This window comes from Oncorhynchus gorbuscha, unplaced genomic scaffold (assembly GCF_021184085.1).
Source record: "Oncorhynchus gorbuscha isolate QuinsamMale2020 ecotype Even-year unplaced genomic scaffold, OgorEven_v1.0 Un_scaffold_960, whole genome shotgun sequence".
Taxonomy (NCBI): Eukaryota; Metazoa; Chordata; class Actinopteri; order Salmoniformes; family Salmonidae; genus Oncorhynchus; species Oncorhynchus gorbuscha.
The window spans coordinates 188,862-204,955 of NW_025745895.1; the positions used below are offsets into that span (position 1 = coordinate 188,862).

Genomic DNA, 16,094 nt, shown 5'->3' on the forward strand with positions numbered 1-16,094 from the left:
TCCCTCCCTCCCTCCGTCCTCTCCTGGGGGTGGGGTTTAGGGTTAATATAACGACATCACTGTAGACGTAAGTCTCCCTCCCTCCCTCCCTCCCTCCGTCCTCTCCTGGGGGTGTGGTTTAGGGTTAGTATAACGACATCACTGCAGACGTAAGTCTCCCTCCCTCCCTCCCTCCCTCCGTCCTCTCCTGGGGGTGTGGTTTAGGGTTAGTATAACGACATTACTGTAGACGTAAGTCTCCCTCCCTCCCTCCCTCCGTCCTCTCCTGGGGGTGTGGTTTAGGGTTAGTATAACGACATTACTGTAGACGTAAGTCTCCCTTCCTCCCTCCGTCCTCTCCTGGGGGTGTGGTTTAGGGTTAGTATAACGACATCACTGCAGACGTAAGTCTCCCTCCCTCCCTCCCTCCGTCCTCTCCTGGGGGTGGGGTTTAGGGTTAGTATAACGACATCACTGTAGACGTAAGTCTCCGTCCCTCCCTCCCTCCCTCCGTCCTCTCCTGGGGGTGTGGTTTAGGGTTAGTATAATGACATCACTGTAGACGTAAGTCTCCCTCCCTCCCTCCCTCCGTCCTCTCCTGGGGGTGTGGTTTAGGGTTAGTATAACTTCATCACTGCAGACGTAAGTCTCCCTCCCTCCCTCCCTCCGTCCTCTCCTGGGGGTGTGGTTTAGGGTTAGTATAACGACATCACTGTAGACGTAAGTCTCCGTCCCTCCCTCCCTCCCTCCGTCCGTCCTCTCCTGGGGGTGTGGTTTAGGGTTAGTATAACGACATCACTGTAGACGTAAGTCTCCGTCCCTCCCTCCCTCCCTCCCTCCGTCCTCTCCTGGGGGTGGGGTTTAGGGTTAGTATAACGACATCACTGTAGACGTAAGTCTCCGTCCCTCCCTCCCTCCCTCCGTCCTCTCCTGGGGGTGTGGTTTAGGGTTAGTATAACGACATCACTGTAGACGTAAGTCTCCGTCCCTCCCTCCCTCCCTCCGTCCTCTCCTGGGGGTGTGGTTTAGGGTTAGTATAACGACATCACTGCAGACGTAAGTCTCCCTCCCTCCCTCCGTCCTCTCCTGGGGGTGTGGTTTAGGGTTAGTATAACGACATCACTGTAGACGTAAGTCTCCCTCCCTCCCTCCCTCCGTCCTCTCCTGGGGGTGTGGTTTAGGGTTAGTATAACGACATCACTGTAGACGTAAGTCTCCCTCCCTCCCTCCGTCCCTCCCTCCGTCCTCTCCTGGGGGTGTGGTTTAGGGTTAGTATAACGACATCACTGTAGACGTAAGTGTCCCTCCCTCCCTCCCTCCCTCCCTCCCTCCCTCCCTCCCTCCCTCCGTCCTCTCCTGGGGGTGGGGTTTAGGCTTAGTATAACGACATCACTGTAGACGTAAGTCTCCCTCCCTCCGTCCCTCCCTCCCTCCGTCCTCTCCTGGGGGTGTGGTTTAGGGTTAGTATAACGACATCACTGTAGACGTAAGTGTCCCTCCCTCCGTCCCTCCCTCCCTCCCTCACTCCGTCCTCTCCTGGGGGTGTGGTTTAGGGTTAGTATAACGACATCACTGTAGACGTAAGTGTCCCTCCCTCCCTCCCTCACACCTCTCCTGGGGGTGTGGTTTAGGGTTAGTATAACGACATCACTGTAGACGTAAGTGTCCCTCCCTCCCTCCCTCACACCTCTCCTGGGGGTGTGGTTTAGGGTTAGTATAACGACATCACTGTAGACGTAAGTCTCCCTCCCTCCCTCCGTCCGTCCTCTCCTGGGGGTGGGGTTTAGGGTTAGTATAACGACATCACTGTAGACGTAAGTCTCCCTCCCTCCCTCCCTCCGTCCTCTCCTGGGGGTGTGGTTTAGGGTTAGTATAACGACATCACTGTAGACGTAAGTGTCCCTCCCTCCCTCCCTCCGTCCGTCCTCTCCTGGGGGTGGGGTTTAGGGTTAGTATAACGACATCACTGTAGACGTAAGTCTCCCTCCCTCCCTCACACCTCTCCTGGGGGTGGGGTTTAGGGTTAGTATAACGACATCACTGCAGACGTAAGTTTCCCCCCTCCCTCCCTCCCTCCCTCCCTCCCTCCCTCAGTCCTCTCCTGGGGGTGGGGTTTAGGGTTAGTATAACGACATCACTGTAGACGTAAGTGTCCGTCCGTCCCTCCCCCCGTCCTCTCCTGGGGGTGGGGTTTAGGGTTAGTATAACGACATCACTGCAGACGTAAGTTTCCCCCCCTCCCTCCCTCCCTCCCTCAGTCCTCTCCTGGGGGTGGGGTTTAGGGTTAGTATAACGACATCACTGTAGACGTAAGTCTCCCTCCCTCCCTCCCTCCGTCCTCTCCTGGGGGTGTGGTTTAGGGTTAGTATAACGACATCACTGCAGACGTAAGTGTCCGTCCGTCCCTCCCCCCGTCCTCTCCTGGGGGTGTGTCTACAGGTGTCACGCCCTGACCTTAGAGAGCCTTTTATTCTGTCATTTGGTTAGGTGACTAGGGTGGTTACTCTAGTTTTTGTGTTGGCCTGGTATGGTTCCTAATCAGAAGCAGCTGTCTATCGTTGTCTCTGATTGGGGATCATATTTAGGCAGCCATTTTCCCCACTGGGTTTTTGTGGGATCTTGTTTTTTGTGTTGATGCCTGTGATTTTGTGAGTTTCATTTAATAAAAACGTGGAAATCCTTTCACGATGCGCCTTAATTCATTAGACGATCGTGACAGCTGGGTTAAAATAAACATTCAGTCAGATATATTAGAGCTCATCTGTTTACCTCATCCAGGGTGCCGATATATTAGAGCTCATCTGTTTACCTCATCCAGGGTGCCGATATATTAGAGCTCATCTGTTTACCACATCCAGGGTGCCGATATATTAGAGCTCATCTGTTTACCTCATCCAGGGTGCCGATATATTAGAGCTCATCTGTTTACCTCATCCAGGGTGCCGATATATTAGAGCTCATCTGTTTACCACATCCAGGGTGCCGATATATTAGAGCTCATCTGTTTACCTCATCCAGGGTGCCAATATATTAGAGCTCATCTGTTTACCTCATCCAGGGTGCCAATATATTAGAGCTCATCTGTTTACCTCATCCAGGGTGCCGATATATTAGAGCTCATCTGTTTACCTCATCCAGGGTGCCGATATATTAGAGCTCATCTGTTTACCTCATCCAGGGTGCCGATATATTAGAGCTCATCTGTTTACCTCATCCAGGGTGCCGATATATTAGAGCTCATCTGTTTACCTCATCCAGGGTGCCGATATATTAGAGCTCATCTGTTTACCTCATCCAGGGTGCCGATATATTAGAGCTCATCTGTTTACCTCATCCAGGGTGCCGATATATTAGAGCTCATCTGTTTACCTCATCCAGGGTGCCGATATATTAGAGCTCATCTGTTTACCTCATCCAGGGTGCCGATATATTAGAGCTCATCTGTTTACCTCATCCAGGGTGCCGATATATTAGAGCTCATCTGTTTACCTCATCCAGGGTGCCGATATATTAGAGCTCATCTGTTTACCTCATCCAGGGTGCCGATATATTAGAGCTCATCTGTTTACCTCATCCAGGGTGCCGATATATTAGAGCTCATCTGTTTACCACATCCAGGGTGCCGATATATTAGAGCTCATCTGTTTACCTCATCCAGGGTGCCGATATATTAGAGCTCATCTGTTTACCTCATCCATGGTGCCGATATATTAGAGCTCATCTGTTTACCTCATCCAGGGTGCCGATATATTAGAGCTCATCTGTTTACCTCATCCAGGGTGCCGATATATTAGAGCTCATCTGTTTACCTCATCCATGTCATCAGGTCTACTGGGAGTACCGCGCCAGCCTGGCGTTTGACCTCGTCAGCAGCAGACAGAAAAACGTAAGATTTAAACATGAATATTGATGATGACGATGATTATTGATAATTGAATATATTGTATTGATTTACTGATGAGTTGGTCATTGTTCATATGGTGTGTGTTTGTTTACCAGGCCTATACAGACTACAGTGACTCAGTCTCCAGGAGAATGGGCTTCATTCCACTGCCTTTAGCTCTGCTGGTAAGAGACTGGCTGGGTCTGCCTGGGTTCAACTAGTATTACAGCTCTTTAAGGCTGGGTCTGCCTGGGTTCAACTAGTATTACAGCTCTTTAAGGCTGGGTCTGCCTGGGTTCAACTAGTATTACAGCTCTTTAAGGCTGGGTCTGCAGACCTGGGTTCAACTAGTATTACAGCTCTTTAAGGGTGGGTCTACAGACCTGGGTTCAACTAGTATTACAGCTCTTTAAGGCTGGGTCTGCAGGCCTGGGTTCAACTAGTATTACAGCTCTTTAAGGCTGGGTCTACAGGCCTGAGTTCAACTAGTATTAGAGCTATTTAAGGCTGGGTCTGCAGGCCTGGGTTCAACTAGTATTACAGCTCTTTAAGGCTGGGTCTGCAGGCCTGGGTTCAACTAGTATTACAGCTCTTTAAGGCTGGGTCTGCAGACCTGGGTTCAACTAGTATTACAGCTCTTTAAGGGTGGGTCTACAGACCTGGGTTCAACTAGTATTACAGCTCTTTAAGGCTGGGTCTGCAGGCCTGGTTTCAACTAGTATTACAGCTCATTAAGGGTGGGTCTGCAGGGAGGAGACAGGGTTATTATTGATTAGGCTGGTGTTGATATTGAACCCAGGTCTGGGGGAGGAGACAGGGTTATTATTGATTAGGCTGATATTGAACCCAGTTCTGGGGGAGGAGACAGGGTTATTATTGATTAGGCTGATATTGATCCCAGGTCTGGGTGAGGAGACAGGGTTATTATTGACAGGGATATTGGTGTGTGTGTGTCTGTTTCAGTTGATCAGGGTGGTGACCAGCTCAGTGAAGATCCAGGGATCTCTCTCCTTCATGTGTGTTCTTCTCTTCTACCTGGGGTAAGATGTCTTCTCTTCTACCTGGGGTAAGATGTCTTCTCTTCTACCTGGGGTAAGATGTCTTCTCTTCTACCTGGGGTAAGATGTCTTCTCTTCTACCTGGGGTAAGATGTCTTCTCTTCTACCTGGGGTAAGATGTCTTCTCTTCTACCTGGGGTTAAGACACCTCTTCTACCTGGGGTAAGATGTCTTCTCTTCTACCTGGGGGTAAGATGTCTTCTATTCTACCTGGGGTTAAGACACCTTCTCTTCTACCTGGGGGTAAGACACCTTCTCTTCTACCTGGGGGTAAGACACCTTCTCTTCTACCTGGGGGTAAGACACCTTCTCTTCTAACTGGGGGTAAGATGTCTTCTATTCTACCTGGGGTAAGACGTCTTCTCTTCTACCTGGGGGTAAGACACCTTCTCTTCTACCTGGGGGTAAGACGTCTTCTCTTCTACCTGGGGTTAAGACATCTTCTCTTCTACCTGGGGGTAAGACACCTTCTCTTCTACCTGGGGGTAAGACACCTTCTCTTCTACCTGGGGGTAAGACACCTTCTCTTCTACCTGGGGGTAAGACACCTTCTCTTCTACCTGGGGGTAAGATGTCTTCTATTCTACCTGGGGTAAGATGTCTTCTCTTCTACCTGGGGGTAAGATGTCTTCTCTTTTACCTGGGGGTAAGATGTCTTCTCTTCTACCTGGGGGTAAAACACCATTTTAAAAGGCCCCCTAGTGGCCCCTAGGGTCCTAAACGACCACTTCTGTCCAATATCAGGTGGGCCTCGTGAAGGAAGAGAGGTATTTCTCAACTCTACTGAGGAAATTAAACCTCTCTCTATCTGCAGTATGTCACTAAGATGAGGACAGTATGTCACTAAGATGAGGACGCCATTTGAGGTGAAAATTAAATAAAAAATGAAATCTTGTATTTATCGTTGTCGAGCAAAATGGGTCAATTTCTGGTGGTGTGTATTTTGTCCAGCTCTGGTCTGATGGGGTCTGTTGTCCAGCTCTGGTCTGATGGGGTCTGTTGTCCAGCTCTGGTCTGATGGGGTCTGTTGTCCAGCTCTGGTCTGATGGGGTCTGTTGTCCGTATCACCCAGCTCTGGTATGATGGGGTCTGTTGTCCAGCTCTGGTCTGATGGGGTCTGTTGTCCAGCTCTGGTCTGATGGGGTCTGTTGTCCAGCTCTGGTCTGATGGGGTCTGTTGTCCAGCTCTGGTCTGATGGGGTCTGTTGTCCAGCTCTGGTATGATGGGGTCTGTTGTCCAGCTCTGGTCTGATGGGGTCTGTTGTCCAGCTCTGGTCTGATGGGGTCTGTTGTCCAGCTCTGGTCTGATGGGGTCTGTTGTCCAGCTCTGGTCTGATGGGGTCTGTTGTCCAGCTCTGGTCTGATGGGGTCTGTTGTCCAGCTCTGGTCTGATGGGGTCTGTTGTCCAGCTCTGGTCTGATGGGGTCTGTTGTCCAGCTCTGGTCTGATGGGGTCTGTTGTCCAGCTCTGGTCTGATGGGGTCTGTTGTCCAGCTCTGGTCTGATGGGGTCTGTTGTCCAGCTCTGGTCTGATGGGGTCTGTTGTCCAGCTCTGGTCTGATGGGGTCTGTTGTCCAGCTCTGGTCTGATGGGGTCTGTTGTCCAGCTCTGGGATGATGGGGTCTTTAACTATGTGTGTGTGTGTGTGTGTGTGTGTGTGTGTGTGTGTGTGTGTGTGTGTGTGTGTGTGTGTGTGTGTGTGTGTGTGTGTGTGTGTGTGTGTGTGTGTGTGTGTGTGTGTAGGATGATCTCTCTGAAGGTACTGAACAGTATTGTGTTGCTGGGGACTTCCTGTGTGTTCGTCAAAGAAGCCAATATGGAGGAGAAGCTGTTCCAGTCTCCCCCCTCTGCTGCCTCCAGCCGCTCCAACTCTAGAGCACACAGACCCACACACACCACCCCTCCAGGTAACACACACACCACCCCTCCAGGTAACACACACACCACCCCTCCAGGTAACACACACACCACCCCTCCAGGTAACACACACACCACCCCTCCAGGTAACACACACCACCCCTCCAGGTAACACACACCACCCCTCCAGGTAACACACACCACCCCTCCAGGTAACACACACACCACCCCTCCAGGTAACACACACACCACCCCTCCAGGTAACACACACACCACCCCTCCAGGTAACACACACACCACCCCTCCAGGTAACACACACCACCCCTCCAGGTAACACACACCACCCCTCCAGGTAACACACACACCACCCCCCCAGGTAACACACACCACCCCTCCAGGTAACACACCACCCCTCCAGGTAACACACACACCACACCCCTCCAGGTAACACACACACCACCCCTCCAGGTAACACACACACCACCCCTCCAGGTAACACACCACCCCTCCAGGTAACACACACCACCCCTCCAGGTAACACACACCACCCCTCCAGGTAACACACACCACCCCTCCAGGTAACACACACCACCCCTCCAGGTAACACACCACCCCTCCAGGTAACACACACCACCCCTCCAGGTAACACACCACCCCTCCAGGTAACACACACCACCCCTCCAGGTAACACACACCACCCCTCCAGGTAACACACACCACCCCTCCAGGTAACACACACACCACCCCTCCAGGTAACACACACCACCCCTCCAGGTAACACACACCACCCCTCCAGGTAACACACACCACCCCTCCAGGTAAACACACCACCCCTCCAGGTAACACACCACCCCTCCAGGTAACACACACCACCCCTCCAGGTAACACACACACCACCCCTCCAGGTAACACACACACCACCCCTCCAGGTAACACACACCACCCCTCCAGGTAACACACACACCACCCCTCCAGGTAACACACACCACCCCTCCAGGTAACACACACCACCCCTCCAGGTAACACACACCACCCCTCCAGGTAACACACACCACCCCTCCAGGTAACACACACCACCCCTCCAGGTAACACACACCACCCCTCCAGGTAACACACACACCACCCCTCCAGGTAACACACACCACCCCTCCAGGTAACACACACCACCCCTCCAGGTAACACACACCACCCCTCCAGGTAACACACACCACCCCTCCAGGTAACACACACACCACCCCTCCAGGTAACACACACACCACCCCTCCAGGTAACACACACACCACCCCTCCAGGTAACACACACCACCCCTCCAGGTAACACACACACCACCCCTCCAGGTAACACACACACCACCCCTCCAGGTAACACACACCACCCCTCCAGGTAACACACACACACCACCCCTCCAGGTAACACACACACACCACCCCTCCAGGTAACACACACACACCACCCCTCCAGGTAACACACACACCACCCCTCCAGGTAACACACACCACCCCTCCAGGTAACACACACCACCCCTCCAGGTAACACACACACCACCCCTCCAGGTAACACACACACCACCCCTCCAGGTAACACACACACCACCCCTCCAGGTAACACACACACACCACCCCTCCAGGTAACACACACACACCACCCCTCCAGGTAACACACACCACCCCTCCAGGTAACACACACCACCCCTCCAGGTAACACACACACACCACCCCCCAGGTAACACACACACCACCCCCCAGGTAACACACACACCACCCCTCCAGGTAACACACCACCCCTCCAGGTAACACACCACCCCTCCAGGTAACACACACACACCACCCCTCCAGGTAACACACACACCACCCCTCCAGGTAACACACCACCCCTCCAGGTAACACACACCACCCCTCCAGGTAACACACACCACCCCTCCAGGTAACACACACCACCCCTCCAGGTAACACACACCACCCCTCCAGGTAACACACACACCACCCCTCCAGGTAACACACACACCACCCCTCCAGGTAACACACACACCACCCCTCCAGGTAACACACACACCACCCCCCAGGTAACACACACACCACCCCCCAGGTAACACACACACCACCCCTCCAGGTAACACACCACCCCTCCAGGTAACACACACACCACCCCTCCAGGTAACACACACACCACCCCTCCAGGTAACACACACACCACCCCTCCAGGTAACACACCACCCCTCCAGGTAACACACCACCCCTCCAGGTAACACACCACCCCCCCAGGTAACACACACCACCCCTCCAGGTAACACACACACCACCCCTCCAGGTAACACACCACCCCTCCAGGTAACACACACCACCCCTCCAGGTAACACACACCACCCCTCCAGGTAACACACACCACCCCTCCAGGTAACACACACCACCCCTCCAGGTAACACACCACCCCTCCAGGTAACACACACCACCCCTCCAGGTAACACACCACCCCTCCAGGTAACACACCACCCCTCCAGGTAACACACCACCCCTCCAGGTAACACACCACCCCTCCAGGTAACACACCACCCCTCCAGGTAACACACACCACCCCCCCAGGTAACACACACCACCCCGCCAGGTAACACACCACTCCCTCCTCCCCCATCCTCCTCCCTGCTGATTGTTCTCGTCTCTCTTCCTGACATAAAATATCATTGTTGTTCAGAACCGTTTAAATAAAGAAAAATAGAATCTCCATGCCAACGGTTGCTAACCCCACCCCACAAGGTGAGCCAATCGTAGAAGATGGGGTCGTGTCTTCAGCGTCAGTCACTTGTCAGCCAACCAACCACCAGCAAGAGAGTCCCGCCTCCACTCTGCCAACCAGCCAATCAGACGATCACTTCCTGACCACGCCCGACGGCGAGGACGGCGACAAGGACATCTCCGCGGCAACGGGAGAGGAAGGAGAGGGGCTTAAACATAGAAACCCCGCCCCCAAGAAAGACCTATTGGAGATCGACCGCTTCACTATCTGTGGAAACCGCATCGACTGACACACACACACACACACACACACACACACACACACACACACACACACACACACACACACACACACACACACACACACACACACACACACACACACACACACACACACACACACACACACACACACAATTGACTGGCTGATACCATGGCAACAAGAGACTGGCCAGGGGTTAAGAGGTCGTGCACTCAGATGGACTCGCCAGACTGAACTCTGGGTATTTTATTTATGAACGGCTGTTATGTCAGCTGTCGTAGTGAGGTCGTAACGTGAAGCTCCTTAAGGATCCTTACAGCTGGACTATGAAGCGTTCAGAAGACACTCTGATGATGATGATGTTTAACACAAACTGACTGGTTGGTTTTTCCTCTAAAGATGTTTTGTCAATTTGTAAAAAAAAAAATTAAGACAAAAATGTCATTTTAACAGTACATTTAACCATTAATCTGCTCCAGGAGAGTGATGACAACGAACCCCCCCCACACACACAGACTCTCTCACCATCTGGTTGGTCCCCCCCCACAGACTCTCTCACCATCTGGTTGGTCCCCCCCACAAACTCTTTCACCATCTGGTTGGTCCCCCCCACAAACTCTCTCACCATCTGGTTGGTCCCCCCCACAAACTCTCTCACCATCTGGTTGGTCCCCCCCACAAACTCTTTCACCATCTGGTTGGTCCCCCCCCACAGACTCTCCTACCATCTGGTTGGTCCCCCCACAGACTCTCTCACCATCTGGTTGGTCCCCCCCCCCCCCACAAACTTTCTAACCATCTGGTTGGTCCCCCCACAAACTCTCTCACCATTTGGTTGGTCCCCCCACAAACTCTCTCACCATCTGGTTGGTCCCCCCACAAACTCTCTCACCATCTGGTTGGTCCCCCCACAAACTCTCTCACCATCTGGTTGGTCCCCCCCACAAACTCTCTCACCATCTGGTTGGTCCCCCCCCCCACAAACTCTCCCCATCCTGTAGTAACCCCCCTCCGTAACTCTCTCCCCATCCTGTAGTAACCCCCTCCCCCCGTAACTCTCTCCCCATCCTGTAGTAACCCCCCTCACCATCCTGTAGTAAACCCCTCACCATCCTGTAGTAACCCCCCATCCTGTAGTAACCCCCTCCCCATCCTGTAGTAACCCCCTCCCCATCCTGTAGTAACCCCCCTCACCATCCTGTAGTAACCCCTCCACCATCCTGTAGTAACCCCCCATCCTGTAGTAACCCCTCCCCATCCTGTAGTAACCCCCTCCACCATCCTGTAGTAACCCCCCCCCATCCTGTAGTAACCCCCTCCCCATCCTGTAGTAAACCCCTCACCATCCTGTAGTAACCCCCCATCCTGTAGTAACCCCTCCCCATCCTGTAGTAACCCCCTCCCCATCCTGTAGTAACCCCCCTCACCATCCTGTAGTAACCCCTCCACCATCCTGTAGTAACCCCCCCATCCTGTAGTAACCCCCTCCCCATCCTGTAGTAACCCCTCCACCATCCTGTAGTAACCCCCTCACCATCCTGTAGTAACCCCCTCCCCATCCTGTAGTAACCCCTCACCATCCTGTAGTAACCCCTCCCCCCTCCACCATCCTGTAGTAACCCCCCTCACCATCCTGTAGTAACCCCTCCCCCTCCACCATCCTGTAGTAACCCCCCTCCCCATCCTGTAGTAACCCCCTCCCCATCCTGTAGTAACCCCTCACCATCCTGTAGTAACCCCCTCACCATCCTGTAGTAACCCCCTCCCCCATCCTGTAGTAACCCCATCCCCCATCCTGTAGTAACCCCCACCTCCATCCTGTAGTAACCCCCCCACACCATCCTGTAGTAACCCCCTCCCCCATCCTGTAGTAACCCCCCCATCCTGTAGTAACCCCCCCCCATCCTGTAGTAACCCCTCCCCCATCCTGTAGTAACCCCCTCCCCCCTCCACCATCCTGTAGTAACCCCTCCCCCATCCTGTAGTAACCCCCCCATCCTGTAGTAACCCCCCCATCCTGTAGTAACCCCTCCCCCATCCTGTAGTAACCCCTCCCCCTCCACCATCCTGTAGTAACCCCCTCCCCATCCTGTAGTAACCCCTCCCCCATCCTGTAGTAACCCCTCCCCCATCCTGTAGTAACCCCCTCCCCCATCCTGTAGTAACCCCCTCCCCCATCCTGTAGTAACCCCCTCCCCCATCCTGTAGTAACCCCCCATCCTGTAGTAACCCCTCCCCCATCCTGTAGTAACCCCCTCCCCCATCCTGTAGTAACCCCCCATCCTGTAGTAACCCCTCCCCCATCCTGTAGTAACCCCCTCCCCCATCCTGTAGTAACCCCCCATCCTGTAGTAACCCCTCCCCCATCCTGTAGTAACCCCCCCCATCCTGTAGTAACCCCCCATCCTGTAGTAACCCCCTCCCCCCATCCTGTAGTAACCCCTCCCCTCCACCATCCTGTAGTAACCCCTCCCCATCCTGTAGTAACCCCCTCCCCCATCCTGTAGTAACCCCTCCCCCATCCTGTAGTAACCCCCTCCCATCCTGTAGTAACCCCTCCCCCATCCTGTAGTAACCCCTCCCATCCTGTAGTAACCCCCCATCCTGTAGTAACCCCTCCCCCATCCTGTAGTAACCCCTCCCCATCCTGTAGTAACCCTCCAATCCTGTAGTAACCCCCTCCCCCATCCTGTAGTAACCCCCCCATCCTGTAGTAACCCCTCCCCCATCCTGTAGTAACCCCCTCCCCCATCCTGTAGTAACCCCCTCCCCCATCCTGTAGTAACCCCCCCATCCTGTAGTAACCCCCTCCCCCATCCTGTAGTAACCCCCCCCCCCATCCTGTAGTAACCCCCTCCCCCATCCTGTAGTAACCCCCAGACTCACACTACGTGACATCACGCTTCCTGGAGGGGGTTCACACCCCTCTATTCCACATGTTGTTGTTGTTGCAGTCTGAATTTATAATGACTATATGTTGGGTCAGACACACAATACCCCATAATGTCAAAGTGGAATTATGTTTGTCTACATTTTTAACAAGTTCATTAAAAAAAAGGAAAAGCTGAAATGTCTTGAGTCAATAAGTATTCAACCCCTTTGTTGTTATGGCAAGTTCAAATCAACCAAATGTATTTATAAAGCCCTTCGTACATCAGCTGATATCTCAAAGTGCTGTACAGAAACCCAGCCTAAAACCCCAAACAGCAAGCAATGCAGGTGTAGAAGCACGGTGGCTAGGAAAAACTCCCTAGAAAGGCCAAAACCTAGTAAGAAACCTAGAGAGGAACCAGGCTATGAGGGGTGGGCCAGTCCTCTTCTGGCTGTGCCGGGTGGAGATTATAACAGAACATGGCCAAGATGTTCAAATGTTCATAAATGACCAGCATGGTCGAATAATAATAAGGCAGAACAGTTGAAACTGGAGCAGCAGCACGGTCAGGTGGACTGGGGACAGCAAGGAGTCATCGTGTCAGGTAGACACTTATATTCACACAGGAAACCGAATAGGACAGGAGAAGTACTCCAGATATAACAAACTGACCCTAGCCCCCGACACATAAACTACTGCAGCATAAATACTGGAGGCTGAGACAGGAGGGGTCAGGAGATACTGTGGCCCCATCCGAGGACACCCCCGGAAGGGCCAAACAGGAAGGATATAACCCCACCCACTTTGCCAAAGCACAGCCCCCACACCACTAGAGGGATATCTTCAACCACCAACTTACCATCCTGAGACAAGGCTGAGTATAGCCCACAAAGACCTCCGCCATGGCGCAACCCAAGGGGGGGCACCAACCCAGACAGAATGACCACATCAGTGAATCAACCCACTCAGGTGACTCACCCCTTCCAGGGACGGCATGAGAGAGCCCCAGTAAGCCAGTGACTCAGCCCCTGTAAAAGGGTTTAGAGGCAGATAATCCCAGTGGAAAGGGGGAACCGGCCAGGCAGAGACAGCAAGGGCGGTTCGTTGCTCCAGAGCCTTTCCGTTCACCTTCCCACTCCTGGGCCAGACTACACTCAATCATATGACCCACTGAAGAGATGAGTCTTCAGTAAAGACTTAAAGGTTGAGACCGAGTTTGCGTCTCTGACATGGGTAGGCAGATCATTCCATGAAAATGGAGCTCTATAGGAGAAAGCCCTGCCTCCAGCTGTTTGCTTAGAAATTCTAGGGATAATAAGGAGGCCTGCGTCTTGTGACCGTAGCGTACGTGTAGGTATGTATGGCAGGACCAAATCAGAGAGATAGGTAGGAGCAAGCCCATGTAATGCTTTGTAGGTTAGCAGTAAAACCTTGAAATCAGCCCTTGCTTTGACAGGAAGCCAGTGTAGGGAGGCTAGCACTGGAGTAATATGATAAAAAATGTTGGTTCTAGTCAGGATTCTAGCAGCTGTATTTAGCACTAACTGAAGTTTATTTAGTGCTTTATCCGGGTAGCCGGAAAGTAGCATCATTTTTGGACAGAAAATTTCTGATTTTTGCAATGTTACTTAGATGGAAAAAAGCTGTCCTTGAAATGGTCTTCAAAAGAGAGATCAGGGTCCAGAGTAACGCCGAGGTCCTTCACAGTTTTATTTGAGACGACTGTACAACCATTAAGATTAATTGTCAGATTCAAAAGAAGATCTCTTTGTTTTTGGGGACCTAGAATAAGCATCAAGAGTTCAAGAGTAAAACAATTTTTAGTCACATCAGGGACTCACACTGTGTGTGATAAATGACTTAAATGTAAATGTAAATGTAAATGATAATAGTGTTTAACATGAGGTAGTCATTAAAATAAATAATCTCTGTACCCCATCAGGGACTCACACTGTGTGTGATAATAGTGTTTAACATGAGGTAGTCATTAAAATAAATAATCTCTGTACTCCACACATACAATTGTCTGTAACGTCCCTCAGTTGAATATCTCTTTAAGCACGGTGAAGTTATTACTCACCCTTTGGATGGTGAAGTTATTACTCACCCTTTAGATGGTGAAGTTATTACTCACCCTTTGGATGGTGAAGTTATTACTCACCCTTTGGATGGTGAAGTTATTACTCACCCTTTGGATGGTGAAGTTATTACTCACCCTTTGGATGGTGAAGTTATTACTCACCCTTTGGATGGTGAAGTTGTTACTCACCCTTTGGATGGTGAAGTTATTACTCACCCTTTGGATGGTGAAGTTATTACTCACCCTTTGGATGGTGAAGTTATTAATCACCCTTTGGATGGTGAAGTTGTTACTCACCCTTTGGATGGTGAAGTTATTACTCACCCTTTGGATGGTGAAGTTATTACTCACCCTTTGGATGGTGAAGTTATTACTCACCCTTTGGATGGTGAAGTTGGATGGTTTATTACTCACCCTTTGGATGGTGAAGTTATTACTCACCCTTTGGATGGTGAAGTTATTACTCACCCTTTGGATGGTGAAGTTATTACTCACCCTTTGGATGGTGAAGTTATTACTCACCCTTTGGATGGTGTTACTCACCCTTTGATGGTGAATTAACTCACCCTTTGGATGGTGAAGTTGTTACTCACCCTTTGGATGGTGAAGTTATTACTCACCCTTTGGATGGTGAAGTTATTACTCACCCTTTGGATGGTGAAGTTATTACTCACCCTTTGGATGGTGAAGTTATTAATCACCCTTTGGATGGTGAAGTTATTACTCACCCTTTGGATGGTGAAGTTATTACTCACCCTTTAGATGGTGAAGTTATTACTCACCCTTTGGGTGGTGAAGTTATTACTCACCCTTTGGATGGTGAAGTTAGGATGGTGAAGTTATTACTCACCCTTTGGATGGTGAAGTTATTACTCACCCTTTGGATGGTGAAGTTATTAATCACCCTTTGGATGGTGAAGTTATTACTCACCCTTTGGATGGTGAAGTTATTACTCACCCTTTGGATGGTGAAGTTATTACTCACCCTTTGGATGGGGAAGTTAGGATGGTGAAGTTATTACTCACCCTTTGGATGGTGAAGTTATTACTCACCCTTTAGATGGTGAAGTTATTACTCACCCTTTGGATGGTGAAGTTATTACTCACCCTTTGGATGGTGAAGTTATTAATCACCCTTTGGATGGTGAAGTTATTACTCACCCTTTGGATGGTGAAGTTGTTACTCACCCTTTGGATGGGGAAGTTAGGATGGTGAAGTTATTACTCACCCTTTGGATGGTGAAGTTATTACTCACCCTTTAGATGGTGAAGTTATTACTCACCCTTTGGATGGTGAAGTTATTACTCACCCTTTAGATGGTGAAGTTATTACTCACCCTTTGGATGGTGAAGTTATTACTCACCCTTTGGATGGT

At 51.3% G+C, this 16,094-nt stretch overlaps 1 protein-coding gene across 2 annotated transcripts in view; it reads left to right on the forward strand.

Annotated features, from left to right (window-relative positions):
• Positions 1 to 9,888, forward strand: part of LOC124020869 (transmembrane anterior posterior transformation protein 1 homolog) — a 32,708-nt gene extending 22,820 nt beyond the window's left edge. Inside the window, exons 10-15 of one of the 2 annotated variants that reach the window (XM_046336167.1) lie at positions 3,806 to 3,865; positions 3,979 to 4,047; positions 4,826 to 4,884; positions 5,575 to 5,593; positions 6,663 to 6,825; positions 9,526 to 9,888. In XM_046336167.1, the coding sequence (XP_046192123.1) occupies positions 3,806 to 3,865; positions 3,979 to 4,047; positions 4,826 to 4,884; positions 5,575 to 5,593; positions 6,663 to 6,825; positions 9,526 to 9,794 (639 nt within the window). In that variant the 3' untranslated portion in view covers positions 9,795 to 9,888. Of the gene's footprint in view, positions 1 to 3,805; positions 3,866 to 3,978; positions 4,048 to 4,825; positions 4,903 to 5,574; positions 5,594 to 6,661; positions 6,826 to 9,525 lie in introns of both variants that reach the window. The other variant, XM_046336166.1, reaches the window with a different exon arrangement.
• Positions 9,889 to 16,094: the final 6,206 nt, after the last annotated feature.